At 40.4% G+C, this 15,486-nt stretch overlaps 1 protein-coding gene across 1 annotated transcript in view; it reads right to left on the bottom strand.

The window, feature by feature from the left end:
• Positions 1-535: 535 nt before the first annotated feature.
• KL (klotho) overlaps positions 536-15,486 on the bottom strand; it is a 61,917-nt gene continuing 46,966 nt past the window's right edge. Inside the window, exons 3-5 of the mRNA XM_074959478.1 lie at positions 12,310-12,578; positions 7,702-8,818; positions 536-876 (exon numbers count right to left, since the gene is read on the bottom strand). Of these exons, the coding sequence (XP_074815579.1) occupies positions 539-876; positions 7,702-8,818; positions 12,310-12,578 (1,724 nt within the window). The 3' untranslated portion in view covers positions 536-538. The remainder of the gene's footprint in view (positions 877-7,701; positions 8,819-12,309; positions 12,579-15,486) is intronic.

Below are 15,486 nucleotides of genomic sequence, written 5' to 3'. Positions count from 1 at the left end.
CATCTAAGTTAACACCTTTGTTTGTGTCTCCACCATCAGGCTAATTGTAGGCCTTTTTTAAAAATACCCTTAGAATCATAGAATCTCAGGGTTGGAAGGGACCTCAGGAGGTCATCTAATCCAACCCCCTGCTCAAAGCAGGACCAAACCCCAATTCTTGCCCCAGATCCCTAAATGGCCCCCTCAAGGATTGAACTCACAACCCTGGGTTTAGCAGGCCAATGCTCAAACCACTGAGCTAACTCTCCCCCCCAAAGTGGAAAAAAACCTCCCCAAATAAAGGGCCTCAATCAAAGTCCTGAGATAAATTTGATGACAACAATCAAGGATCTGTCATAAACCAAAGGTATTAAAACACAGAGAAGGATTTCAGGGCCCTATGTTCACAATCCATTTTCAACTTCAGTGCTTCACAGTATTACACAGTGCAAATGGTTCCCTAGTATTGAAGTGATTACAACCTTGTGTGCCATTATTTCAGAATTCCCAAGGGAATGCAGACGGAGGAGTAGCGAGTGCTGTATGCGAAGGGGCAGCACTATTTATACCTTCTTTCAATCCTCCTAGAGTAGTAAATAATGAAGAATACAGTAACAATAAAAGCAAAAAATATAAAAGATATAAAAGCTAATAAAGATTTTCTGGTTTGGAAAAAGTTGCATTCAGGGCACAAGACAAGCATTTCTGGACACAGTCTATCAGGAGTTTCTGAACTGGGAAAACCATTATTGTCAATTATCTCTCTGTAATGTTTCATGGAAGGCTTCGGCTCATACTGATTAGCAATGTAACGATAGAGGCCATATTTGGGAGCAGTCCTGTCATTGAAAGAATAGACAAAATATCCCCGTAGATTGACATTATCCAGGGTGTATGCTGCAAAAGAAAACAAAGGGGAGGGGAAAGGAAAATAAATCAGTTATTAATTTATTTAAGAACAATGCTGTGTGCTACTGTATGTTGCTGAGGAAGTTCAAAGCCAAACCCAGATTTGAACTCATCTCCATAGAGAGGGAAGATAGATATGCATACATACATTAAGAGGTTATCATTCAAAAGTGAGCATTTGATGACAATTACCATACAGCGTGATCACCACACAATTTTTCCTTTTAATTAAAATATATATGGTCACTCTGGGGTAACGGTTGGCCTATTAATGCAGGTATGGATCTGTTTGTATAAAACAAACAGTAGTATACCCATGCACAGACAAACTTATAGTATAAAATATAATTTGTATGGTCAATGAATACATCTTCATTCAAGGGAGTGAAACCTAGGGCACGGAATCCATCACAGAATTCAGCCAGTGAAATTATCTTTTTTAAAGGCATGACAAAAGCAGTTTTCATAATTTTCTGCCTGATATGTTGTTTCGGGGTTGGGATTTTTAAAATTTTCTCTGCTTACTCATGCCCCCAGCAGTGAAGATAAATATGGTGAACACAATCAAGTTCTTTACACAGTGCTTCCAAATGGCAAAATGGGAGCGTCACATCAATCACTCCTGCTTGTGGCACCAGGAGAGCATACACACTAACAGGACAGGTTTCAGAGTAGCAGCCGTGTTAGTCTGTATTCGCAAAAAGAAAAGGAGGACTTGTGACACCTTAGAGACTAATGAATTTATTTGAGCATAAGCTTTCGTGAGCTACAGCTCACTTCATCAGATGCAACATGAGGGGAAGGGTGCAGTTGGAATAGTCAATGTAACCTTCCTCAACTGGTAAATCCTGCTCCATAACATCAGAAATCATTCCAGGACATGCTATGTGTATCAACCCCATCTCCTCATATTGCCCTGTGATTTTGGACTGAGGAGACCTGAGTCATTAACTGAGTCAGTAAGGTACTTAAGCACAAGTCTAGCTTTAAACACATGAGCAGACCCACTGAAGTCAAGTTAGGCATGTGCTTAAGTACCCTGCTGAATCAGGACCTGTCACACATGGACTATTCAGCTGACATCATCTCACAGTGTATCTCAGCTCTCAGAAGTAAAGTTATGCATGTGCACAAGTGTTTGCAGGACAAGGCTCTTACTGAAACATACAGACTTCTTGGCAGCAGGCTGTGCAGCTGGCAAGGAGAGTCAGACTGGGGTGAGGCAATTAGTAAGGCTGGTGTGTAACGCTGGCAGTAAATTGCCCCTTAGCACAGGCCCCATAAACCCCTAATCTGCCTCTGGCCCCCTTGTCCCTGGTTCCAGCACCCCTGACCTCCTACCATCCAGTGGGAAATTCACTCGTCAGGCCCTATAAACCCCTAATCTGCCTCTGGCCCCCTTGTCCCTGGTTCCAGCACCCCTGACCTCCTACCATCCAGTGGAGAATTCACTTGGCAGGCCCCATAAACCCCTAACCTGCCTCTGGCCCCCTTGTCCCTGGTTCCAGCACCCCTGACCTCCTACCATCCAGTGGGGAATTCACTTGGCAGCTTCCCTATACCCAGCGTGTGGCTCCCACTCTGCATTTTGCATCCCAATGACGATGGATCTCAAAGGCGGGGAAGCAGCTGGCTGAGTTCATAACCTATGAGTCACATAGGCTATGAGCTGCAGACCGCTGCTTCCCCACCTTTGAGATCCTACTTCCACAGAAGGTGGAACTTGAGTACAAACCTCTCATGCCTTATGTGATGCCTGCAGTATCTCCATATAACTCTGCAAGGGGGAACATACAACCTAGAAACCCATATAATGCAGTAACCACATCACCACATCTCATCTGCCTAAGGGAAATGAAATCCACTGGAAATACCTCAGGCATGTAGCTCTTGGAGGCATGATCTGGTGCAATATTTAACATAAGAACAGCTGTACTGGGTCAGACCAAAGGTACAGCCCAGTAGCCTGTCTTCCAACCATGGCCAATGCCAGGTGCCCCAGAGGGAGTGAAACCTAACAAATAATGATCAAGTGATCTCTCTCCTGCCATCCATCTCCACCCTCTGACAAACAGAGGCTAGGGACACCATTCCTTACCCATCCTGGCTAATAGCCATTAATGGACTTAACCTCCATGAATTTATCCAGTTCTCTCTTAACCCTGTTATAGTCCTAGCCTTCGCAACCTCCTCAGGCAAGGAGTTCCACAGGTTGACTGTGCGCTGTGTGAAGAAGAACTTCCTTTTATTTGTTTTAAACCTGCTACCCATTAATTTCATTTGGTGGCCCCTAGTTCTTATATTATGGGAACAAGTAAATAACTTTTCCTTATTCACTTTCTCCACACCACTCATGATTTTATATATCTCTATCATATCCCCCTTAGTCTCCTCTTTGCCAAGCTAAAAAGTCCTAGCCTCTTTAATCTCTCCGCATATGGGACCCATTCCAAACCCCTAATAATTTTAGTTGCCCTTTTCTGAACCTTTTCTAATGCCAGTATATCTTTTTTGAGATAAGGGAACCACATCTGTATGCAGTATTCAAGATGTGGGCATACCATAGATTTATATAAGGGCAATAAGTTATTCTCCGTCTTATTCTCTATCCCTTTTTTAATGATTCCTAACATCCCGTTTCCATTTTTGACTGCCGCTGCACACTGCATGGACGTCTTCAGAGAACTATCCACAATGACTCCAAGATCTTTCTCCTGATTAGTTGTAGCTAAATTAGCCCCCATCATATTGTATGTATAGTTGGGGTTACTTTTTCCAACGTGCATTACTTTACATTTATCCACATTAAATTTCATTTGCCATTTTGTTGCCCAATCACTTAGTTTTGTGAGAACTAAGTTTTGTTATGTTTTGTGCTGTTTGTACGAGAGTGTTCTCCATCCTGATGTGCTGTTCACAGTCTGCACTGTGTCACTCCTTACAAACACAGCCGTGTCCTTCAGTGATCACCGGGAGGAGCTTGCCCATTTACAGTGGCAAGCCTCTGATATAGGCCTGTGGGAGGACGGCAGGGGGGTCAAGCAATCCACTGGAAATAGTAGAGGTTTAGCTGTGGTGGGGCAATTAGAACAACATATAAAAGCAGGACAAATGGAGCAGTATTTAATTTAGCTGGGAGAAGAAAAAGCTATTCCTGAAACACTGTGCCGATTGTCTGATGAATTTGGTTACTTTACCTGAAGCAGATATTTTAGAATACTGTGTCTCAAATAAAAAATATTTTGCTTTTTACTCAGATCAACAGCAAGAATATTATTTTCTACTTGATACAGCAAGATCAAACCCAAGGCCGATTTGGCAGCTCCCTAGGAACCAGAACCCGTGGTGTGTAGAAAGGGAGAAAATGCAGTCTCCCTCACTATTGATATGGGAGCGTGGCCAACAGACCCTACAATTCCCCATATGCAATCTATTGTGAGTCATGCTTCTTCACAGACCACACCTGCTTATTTAAAAGGAGGTTAGTCACAGACTGCCTATTAGAAATCTATGGGCTGAATTTGGAACATGAGATGTATCTTGTCCACCCTGCGATACAGAGGCAGTAATTTAGCCAAAAAAAAAAAATGCTTAGTAGATAGATGACTAGTTTCTGGATTGATTTGTATCATCAAGCCCATTCAATCATGCTAAATTTAGCCCTGTAAATATATTCCCAGGTGACAGACTGATTTCCAGGCACTAGTATTGTCTCACTAGACTAAGCAATCCAAACATATGGAAGAAAACAATAAACACTACAAAACCTCAAAAATCGCAATTTAAATTTAAGAAGCATCTTCTAGTTTTCTGAGCACAGGACTGAGAGCTAGTAACTCCTGAATTCTCATCCTGGCTCTGAGAATAACACTCTCTGTGGCCTTGGGCAAGGTGCTTAACCCCTTTGTCCTAGTTTCCCCATCTGTAAAATAAGGTAGCAATATTTACCTGAGGGCTGTTATAAGAATTAATTAGCTCTGTTTGTAAAGCTCTGAGGATTAAATAATGCTACGTAAGTGGTAAGTATTATTATTTATTTGGCAGAGATGTGCTTACATATAGTACAAGACAGATAAAAACATAGCCCCTACCTCAAGAATCTTAGGGCCAGATTTTAAAAAGTATTTAGATGCCTAGTAGGCTTTTCAAAATCATCTATAGGCTAAATGCACAAAAGGAGTTAGACACTAGAACAGGGACTTAGGCACCTAGGTCCTTTTGTGCATTCATGACTAGGTGCCTAAAACTCATGATTTCAATGGATATTAGGTGCATAGATGCTTTTAAAAATCCCACTAGGCCGGGGTGGGCAAACTTTTGACCTGAGGGCCACATCGGGGTGCGAAACTATATGTAGGGAAGCCTGTGCCCCCGAAACAGCCTGGCCCCCACCCCCTATTTGCCCCCTCCCACTTCCCATCCCCTGACTGCCTGCTCCTGGGACCCTCCGCCCCAAACTGACCCCCCCGGGATTCCACCCCCTATTCAACCCCCCCCCGCTCTCTGTCCCCTGACTTCCCCAACCTATCCAACCCCACCCTGTTCCCCGACCCCTGACCGCCCCAGAACCTCCACCGCCCCTAACAGCCCCCTGTCCCCTGACTGCCCCCCGGGACCTGCTACCCAACCCTCCTGCCCCACCGCCGCATGCACCACCACCGCCCCCTTACCATGCCGCTCAGAGCGGTAATAGCTTGTAGCCCCGCTGCCCGTGTGACATCATAACTGCGTGGGAGGGGAAACAGCAGGGGAGGGGCCGGTGGTGAGCCTCCTCAACTGGGAGCTCAGGGTCTGGGTAGGACAGTCCCACGGGCCATATGTGGCCTGCGGGCCGTAGTTTGCCCACCTCTGCACTAGGCACCTAAATACCTTTAAAAATCTGGTTCCTACCTCATGGAAGCACCACGAGTTTTGGAGGGCTCTGAATGAGGGAAGAGTAAGGGAATGTCTACACTGCAATCAGAAGGGGTACCAAAGCCACAACAACGCGAACTTCAGTGTGGTCTAGCTGTCCAAATAAGTACCCAGGGTCCCAGGCAGGATCCTACAGCCTGCAGCTAGTACACACACTTGCTACATTAAAAGCTAGCTCAGGTATGTCTAAACATGGTGCAATCACATCTCCTACTGTAGTGCAAACATACGCTGAGAACTCATTTCAAGTGTATGGACAGTGTGGAAGAAAACATGAGACTCATAGGCTTTATGGTCAGAAGGGATCATCATTCTCATCTAGTCTGATCTCCTGCACATTGCAGGCCACAGAACCTCACCCACCCACTCCTGAAATAGACCCCCTAACCTCTGGCTTAGTGAGAGAAGTCCTCAAATCATGATTTAAAGAATTCAAGCTACAAAGAATTCACCATTTACACTAGTTTAAACCTGCACTTGACCCGTGCCCCTATGGTGACCAGATGTCCCGATTTTATAGGTACAATCCCAATTTTTGGGTCTTTTTCTTATATAGGCTCCTATTACCCCCACCCCCATCCCGATTTTTCACACTTGCTGTCTGGTCACCCTACGTGCCTCATACTGCAGAGGAAGGCGAAAAAACCCCAGGGTCTCTGCCAGTTTGACTGGTGGTGGGGAGGAAATTCCTTCCCAACCCCAAATATGGCAATCAATTAAGACCCTGAGAGTGTGGGCAAGACCCACCAAGCAGATACCTGGGAAAGAATTCTCTGCAGTAACTCAGAGCTCTCCCAATCTAGTGTCCCATCTCTGGCTGTTGAGGATTTTTGCTACTGGCAGCCATTGATGGGCCACATGCTATGGTAGGCAGTCCCATCATACCATCTCCTCCATAAACTTATCAAGCTCAACCTTGAAGCCAGTTAGGTTTTTTGCCTCCACTTCTCTCTTAGGGTAGATGTGTAAAAGCAAGTGTAAGGTCTTGATGGCAAGGGCAAGTTTTAACTTAACACAGAGAGCAAGGGGAGCTAGTACAGAGATGTGAAAATTGGGCTTCTGTGTTGTGACTGGAAAGATAATGTGTGTTCTGGAGGGACAGTGGGAGTGATACCCTACATGACACAATCACATGAAGAGATAAGGGAATGCACAAGTGTTTTAGCCAGCAGCAAAGACAGGACGGACTGAATTTTTATAAATTGTGAAAGATGTAGTGGCAAGACTTGGTGATGGCCTAAATGGGCAGGGAGAAGGAGGAGGAGGAATTAAAAGTGACCCCAAGGTTGAAAGCATGAATGACAGGCAGGATGATGGTGTTGTCAGCAATCACAGAGAAAGTATTAAGAGTTTGGTTTTGGCCATGCTTAGCTTGAATTGAAGACAGGCCACCCAAGATGGTGTGCTGGAGAGACAGTCAGATATGTAGCACTGGTCAGAAATAGTACGCAGAGGTAGACTGGTGAATTGGTGTGAGGAGAGGACATCACCCATGAATAAGGTGTAGGGAGAAAAGGAAGGGACTGTGGACTGAGGCTTGTGGTACTCGAACAGAGAGGGGAAAGAGGAAGAAGCACCAAAAGAGATGATGAAAGGAGTAGTCGAGGGATGGGGAGGAGGGTAGGAATCTCATGAGCAGATTTTGAAGCTATTCACACCAGTTATTTAAAGATATATTTTTCCTCTTCTGCTTTATTAAGAACATGTGGAAGTAGCTCTGTCTTCCTACTGCTTAACAACAACAGTAGATTTATGTACCATAGAATAAGTTATCCATTATAAACTACAGCATAACTACATGTTAGATGCTGTTAGATGCCAATTTTTTTTCCCAGTCATATGCTTTGCCAAAATTTATGCTAGTACTTTCAGTGTATAAACTTTTCATGGATTCCTTACCTTTTAAAGCTTCATTGATATAATTTTGTATGTAATATACTCTCAGTTTATCTTGAACCATATTCTGATCATCATCAATTCCATTGGCTATAATATAAACTGGGACATCCCCATACTTGGATTTAACCCACTTGAGCATTTTGCGCAATCCCCAGGGCACCACTGCGGCTCTGCTTGGGGAGTTCAGCCATGTGATGTCTTTTATCATTTGAACTTGAAGATAGTGATCATACTTCAGTGCATCTTCTTTTTCCCAGTCCACAAGAACAGTAGTGTAATGACTTAAGGCAAAAAAATCAAATGAGCCTTGGATTAATTTCTTTTCTTCTTCAGAGAAATAAGGCAAGTGAAAATTGTATAAATCAATGCTGTTTCTTTGGTGAAGCCATTCTCTCATCACATGTGGATAGTCACCATTCCCAAAGATGGGCTCAGCAAGCCAGCCAATGTCAAATTCTAGAACTCTATCAGCAACTTCTTGGTCATTTTTGGAAAAAGGACAGGCTGGCTCTACCCAATCAGCTTGCAGAGCTATAGATATTTTACCTTTCTGAAATCTTCTAAATTCTTTGTCATACAGGTGCCAGGCTTTAGCATGGGCTTTCAACAGATTATGCCCTGCAGAGTATGTCAGGTTCCTCACATAGGGTTCATTCATTGTAATCCAAAATTTGACATGGTGGCCAAGAGTTTTGAAGCACAGCTTGGCATATTCAACAAAGGCTTGAACTGTCTCTGGGTTCTCCCAGGCTCCATATTTGGCTAGCACAACCGGAAGCCCTTGGTTCTCAGCCATAGGTTGCCATAAAGCTACAACAGGATTTATATTAACTCTGAGAAGTTCACTAACAAAACACTGATAATAGTGCAGGAATGTGTGGTTGATTTGAGACAGGTTACCCAAAGGGAGAATCAAAGACCATTTCAGTGAAAAATGAAAATGTGTGACATGCATTTCCTGCAGCAATGAGATCTGGAGTCTGATGGCAGCAAAGTCAACACAGTGACGCTTACGTTTTGGGGTAACAACTCCATCAACTTTAATAAGCTTCTTCGTGTGGTGAACATCCCACACATATACATTAGTGTCAAGGAATTGGGAGGGGGTTGTGTCTACCTAAGAAGGGAAAAGAAACACACAAGATTCAAATTGTCAGTTCTGATTATACGGAAAATTCATAACCATCAGACAAGGTTTATGAAAAGATAATTACAAGTAGACTATTTCTTTTAATTGATGCTGCCTCCTAAGATGAGCACATTTTTCCTTTCAGCATCTCCCTCATACATCTCTAATTAGGGGGACCAGATGTCCCATTTTTAAAGGGACAGTCCCGTTTTAGGGGACTATTTCTTATATAGGCGCCTATTACCCCTCACCCCGTCCCGTTTTTTCACAGTTGCTATCTGGTAACCCTCTCTCTGATGCCATCTCTGACTCATATGAATGAATGCATCTTAATATTGTGAGGTCAGAAAATGCCAAATATATGTAGCACCTTCACCCTACTTTTATAAAAGGCAGTGTACTAGCGTATGCCTTCTGTTTACACTCTCCCCACAACACTCAGTTCTGTGAGGGAAATCAGGGGCTGCTCAGGGACAAAAAAGCAAATCCAGAGAAGGATAATACAGCAAAGTCTGTACTCATTTTTAAAATAATTTCTCTAAAGTTTAAAAGGCTATATTTTAGAGCTATTTGTACACTATAAATTACCATAAATAAGCCTTCCTTTTTCCTCTAAAGTGGAACAAAATAAGTAATAAATGAAACATGAAGAATTAAACAGTTTCCTTATTGGAACCTGTGATAAAAGAGAAATGCTCTTTTCAGCATGAATTTCAGCATGAATACAACTGATGGGTAAGAATTTTGCTTCTTGCTAAAGAAATGTCCTTTAACTGCACTAGCATATTGAACTAAAAAGTGTCATTCCTTCGCTTTGACGACATGAAATTGGTTAAGATAGCATGCTGTTTATTTCTAAGTCATATTTTTGCTCTGATATCAGAGTCATGCCAACGTGCATCTCTCCAACAATAAGCAAATTTTCCACAAATCTTTTGGGCTTGAGAGCTAGAGAATACCTGTATTACCCACTGAAATCAATGAGAGATATAGATGCTCAGAGTCTCACAACATCACATCTTTATTTTTTAATAAATACCATGATAATAAAAAGGACTCTAAAGGGAGGGAAAGAGTTACTTGGAAGGTTTTATGATGTGTATTATTTTTTTCTCCTTCCTAGTCCAGTTTACCTTTCAAAGGAAAGACCCAAACTATTGGACACAGTTCCTACATATACATCTGTCTATGTCCACTATTTTTCTTCTTAAATTAAGCCTCTGAGCCTAAGTTTCCCTGTTGGACCTTTTGTTTCAAAAGCAGGGTCAGCCTAAACCCACTGTTGAGCCTGTAACTGAGACTGTAGAATTGTGCAGAGCAGCTGCAGATCACTTGCTGTTTTCTCTGGAGAGGTCAGTGTTGTGCTTACAGAGGAAAGCAATAAAAAACAGCATGTCAGAGGGAAATTGCTTTTCTGGAGAATTGTTCCTTGTAGATTACTAAAGCATGCATTTTCACTAATACTGTGGGAATGCTAACAGAAATGTTTTTCCACTGTGATACATCTACAAATCATTCTACCTCAGCCTTACAGCACAAAATGTTTGAATATCCTTTTGAAGTGGAAATATCCAGAGTCTGAAGGGTTTTTTTTAAGTGTCTTGAACTAACAGACTCAGTAACTTTACAGCTGTTATTGATCCCAAAGGTAGCAGTGCCATTTCCAGTCTCAATTTATTTGGGACCAGAAGGACAAGGATTGCTGAATTTTCTTAAAAATCAATGCATCAGGTAAGGAGGTTGCAATGTTTCTCAATAGTGTGAAGTTAGAGCTTACTTTTAGGATAAGAAACAGAAAAAAAGCTATGCTCCAGCTCATAGGTGCTGGAACCAGGGGTGCTGCTGCACCCTCTGGCTTGAAGTGGGTTCCATTATACACAGGGTTTACAGTTGGTTCAACGGCTGTCAGCACTCCCATGATAAAAATTGTTCCAGAACCCCTGCTCCAGCCTTCAGAAAGTTTCTGTCTTTGTGGAAAATCTAAATTAAAAATTTTGCTCTTGGATCCAATCGGAGAGCTGAATTTTACATTACATCTTTATTGTGGCTACAGGAGCCCTGAAGACAAAACAGTATCTGAGAATTATACAGTCACATTTTCAAAGAGACCACAACCTGTCTATAATTTTTGCATGTGAAATGAAGGCTTTAATCATGAAGGGTTGTCAGAGGTAACAGATCTAGCTGGAGAAAAGAAGTGAAAGCTAAGAAGAGGGACTCAGGTTGGTTGCTACAAGTGGGCAGTGATGCCGCAGAGAGAGAGGCAACACTGCACTGCCTGGCAAATGAGGAGCACAGCAGAATTGTCCATTCCTGTTTCAAAGGTATTTTCCTGTACACACTCTGCTTTTTTTTAGCACATAATGTCACTAACAATGATGCTGTGATGCACATGAAGAAAACATGAACACATTGGGAACAGAACTGAGCAAATAACAGACTTTTCAGTTTGGGGGCTAACCAAAAAAACCCAATCTACCAGGCCGCGGGGAGGGGGAAGCCTGGTTCAATTCAAACCAAAACAATTTTTTTTCAAAATTTAAAAAAAAAAATTCAACCTCCCACCCCCCCCAAAACCTCTTAAGTTGACTTTAAACAATTTATTTTTGTTTTTTCAATTTGTTTTGGTCATTTTCAGGTGTGGGCAAATTTGAAAACAAGATTCCACTTTGAAACAAAAAGTTAAAATGAAATGATTCAATGTTATTAAACCAAAAGATTTTCACTTTTTAATTTTTTCCCCATTTTTGGGGTGTGTGGGGGGGGCAAACTATTCACCAGATTTGACCAAGATTTGCAAATAGTTAGTTTCACAGCCCTGAAAAATGCATTTTTCTGTAAAATTCCTAATTGTCAAAAAAAAGTGAGCGCAGCTCTAATTAGGAATGGCCTTTAGAAAACATGCGTAATGATGGTTTCATGACTTTTAACATTTCCAAATGCAAGGGTATATTTAAATAAATTTCTTGCCATTAAAAGGAATCGATTTGGATCACAACAACTGCATATGCTGCTGTTAAAACTATGGAGATAAAAATGCCACTTGCAATATTTGCCATTTTCATATATTAGTACCTTTGTGTGGAAGTGTTGAATTTAGTAGATAATTATCTTCCAAAATGAATTTGAAAAAGAATGTATTTTTGTTAACTGAACACATAGGAAGTGATCTAGGAAGATGTACATTAGATCACATTTTCTGTTTTTTGTTTATGTGGTGTTTGTTTTTAGAAAGTCTGTTATTTATGATATTTAAATTTGGACCCACTTTCATGGTCACATTTAGGATGCCTGGTGAAAGCTGGGAAGATATTCTGTAAAATGTGCAGCTTTAATAAATTGGTGTTCCCACTACATCATTATGGTAACAGACCTTATATCACCCAAGTTAAAATGATTATATACTTGCACAATACAATTATTATATACTTAAAGAACAGTTTGGTTGGAGCATCTATTGACTTTGTCATCAGACTTACCTGAATGTAGTTATCAACAATTCCCCAAGCGAAGTCGCAGGGAAATTTCCCATCTATGGGTTGATTCTCAGGCAAAGGCGGGAAGCCATTTTTCTCTATTAGCTTTTGGTAGAACAAAGCTGAAGACTTTGGCAAAAACTTCTTGTCATGGCTTTGAAAATCAACATAAAATAATCCACGTCTAATGCTGTATCCTCTATGCCATTCAAAGCCATCCATGAGGGACCAAACGGTGTACCCAAAGACATCAACTTCATCATATCTGATGGCTGAGAAGAAAAAAAACAAGACGACCTCATATTGTTCATTTTTTCCAGATAGAGTATACCATTTAAAAAACGATTCTAATATTTGAGCATTAGAACAATGCAGCAGGATAAATAAATGTCTTAAGGCTTGATTCAAATTCCATTCAGTGGAACTCCTTCAATTTACTTTAATGGGCTTTGGATCCAACTCTTACAGTTTACATCCAAGAAGTTATATAGAAACAAAAAAGTTACTCTGAAGCAATTATCATGAAAAATTTAACACAACTTTTTGGTGTTTTTAGGGATTTGCATTAACTATCCAGGCAATGCGGGTGGCAGTGATAATGCTGATGAGACTTTATTCATTTGATTTTACAGACCCCCTCACATCTGTGATGAGAATACCATTTTCTGGTATCAATATCTGGCACTTATTAACCCTCATACCTAAAGTAGGTTGAAAGCCTGTTACAGATGTAAGGGTCATACCAGCATTACTATTGTTGTGACAAGTTCTACTGTGTGATTTAATCTGAGTTTACAAATGGTTTGCATTTCTATAGATATTAAACACTTAGAATCAGCAAAATGTTCTTAGAGAGGGTCCCGATTCAACAAAGCTCTTAAGTGTGTGTGTTTAATTTTAAGCACATAGTTAAATCCATTCCTATTTAGCGAAGCATTTAAGCACATTTTAAAGTGCTTTGTTAAACTGGGGCCTGTATCAGCATCCAGCACAATTTAGCTTCATCACTCACCACCTTATGTAAACACAAATTGGATACCTATTGAACTTAACATTACACAGCCTAGTTACACTGCCAACATTTTACACAATCAAATGTCAAAGTGTTCATATTTCCTAGTTTTACAAATGTATCTCATTACAATCAGATATGAGGGGCCAAACTGATTCTTGATGTAGCGCCGTTTGAACCAATTAAACTAATGGAATTATAAAAGAGATTAATTTGGCTGTCTCTTTAATTTGCCATGATAAACTCACAAAGAAACTAGAATATTTCTTTCCCTAAAGATTAGTTCTTTTCTGTTTGGCAAACATTGATTTTTTTTAAAAAGCCCTCCACATTTACACAACGCTTGCTGTTCTAACAGAGTAAAAGTCAGGGTGGAGTCACGTTGTTAACTAGCATCAGCAAAAATTTCTCTTAGACTAGCATTACACTCCTGCTGCGTGTCAGCAGAGAGAGCTTCTACATTGCTTTTCTGGCACACCAAAAATTCTCCTAAAATCCCTCCTTAAAAGTTTGGTGACTTGTGCCATGTTCCCTATGAGAAGTGAGTTAAAAAAATTTGAAAGCAGGAAAAAAGTCTCAAATACAATGTAAGCATCAAGCAGTGCACATGCCTTATCGAGTAACCACATGACTTATTGATATTACTTTTATCTTCCTTCATACTTTCCCCTGCCCCCATGTTCAATCTTCAGGGCAGGAACTATATCTTTACTTGTTTCTGTAAAGGGTTGATCAAATTTTTGGCATTCCAAAATAATAATAGTTCTTGTTATTTATTATGGATTTCTTGGTGACCGAGTGGCAAATTGAAAGGGAAAATATAGTCTATAATTTAATATGTTGCCAGTAAGCCCTAGTCACACTGAGAGTGCAGATCTATGTATATATATCAATAATTTTATTAAACTGAATAAACAACACCTTTTTGTTAACAAGAATATGACTATGTAGTTTCCATATAATGCCACATACACCTCTAACACATTGTACTTGCAATAATTAATAACTCTAGTACACACTATCCCCCAGACTTTAGATACAACATTTGGCTTGCATGTTAATTCAACTTTTAGTTTAGATGTAATAGTGAGGTGTTTGCAAAAGCAGCTGAAACAAATGTAGTAATTCCAGGATCTTTTATCCCGGTTGAGAGGCAAATTGAAATCATCTGCACTACACCATTAAAGGAAAATTCCATTGTAACATAAAAGCTATTTAACCTGAATGAATAGTTTAATTCAGCTACTAATATTGTAAAAACCCTTGAAGCATATAACAGAGAAATAAACCAATTATGACAAGTTTTGTAGTAATAAAAAGTACAGTATAATAAAAATAATCATTAAGGAGGAAACAGGGAACAGTTATCCCAAAAAGTTGTTGTTGAGAAGCCGGACTGAAAGAACCTACAGTACTTTGCCATTAAAGAAGTATTAGAAAATGGGACGGGTCAATGTTATAAAGTAAGTTGGGGGGGGGGGTGTCATTTTTTTAATTCTAGGTTAACAACTGGTAAAAAAAAATAGTTAAAATAAAATAATTTTACTTAAAACTTCAAAGGCCTGATTCTCAGACCAGTGTAAATCAGGATTAATTCCGCTGAAGTCCACAGAATTAAACTGATGTAAGAGCAGAATCAGGCTCTAAAACTACAGGAGAACCCCATTTATCCAAGCCTCCATTATCTGGCTTTCCATATTAAGCAAACAACCAGCACACACACAGGATCATTACAAAGCATTAAAATGTAGCCTCCTTCTTTATTTATAGCATACACAAACTGTTACTTCTAGTAAACAGTACAGTACCAGCTTTTTAAAATGCAGAAACGATAAACTCAAGAAACTCAAAAATAGTACAGTATTGCTGTTGTTGCAACTTAAAACTATCATTTCTGCATTCTTAGAAACTGGATCTTTTTACTAGAAGTAACGGTTCATGTACGCTGTCAATAAAGAAGGGGGGTATGTTTTAATGCTTTTCCAGGAGGGGTCAGCTAGTTTAAAGCAACTCTGCATTTTAAAATAATGGTTAGAAAGCTCTTTGCCCATTCTCTGGATTATCCAATGTGTACATTCTTATTCAGCTAACATATTAAAACTCATCACTGGAGTTTTCCTGTAATGATTCCAAGCAAATCCCATTGATAACTAAACAAACAGCACTTC

Source organism: Natator depressus, chromosome 1 (genome assembly GCF_965152275.1).
Source record: "Natator depressus isolate rNatDep1 chromosome 1, rNatDep2.hap1, whole genome shotgun sequence".
NCBI lineage: Eukaryota > Metazoa > Chordata > Testudines > Cheloniidae > Natator > Natator depressus.
This window is presented reverse-complemented; position numbering and strand designations above follow the sequence as displayed.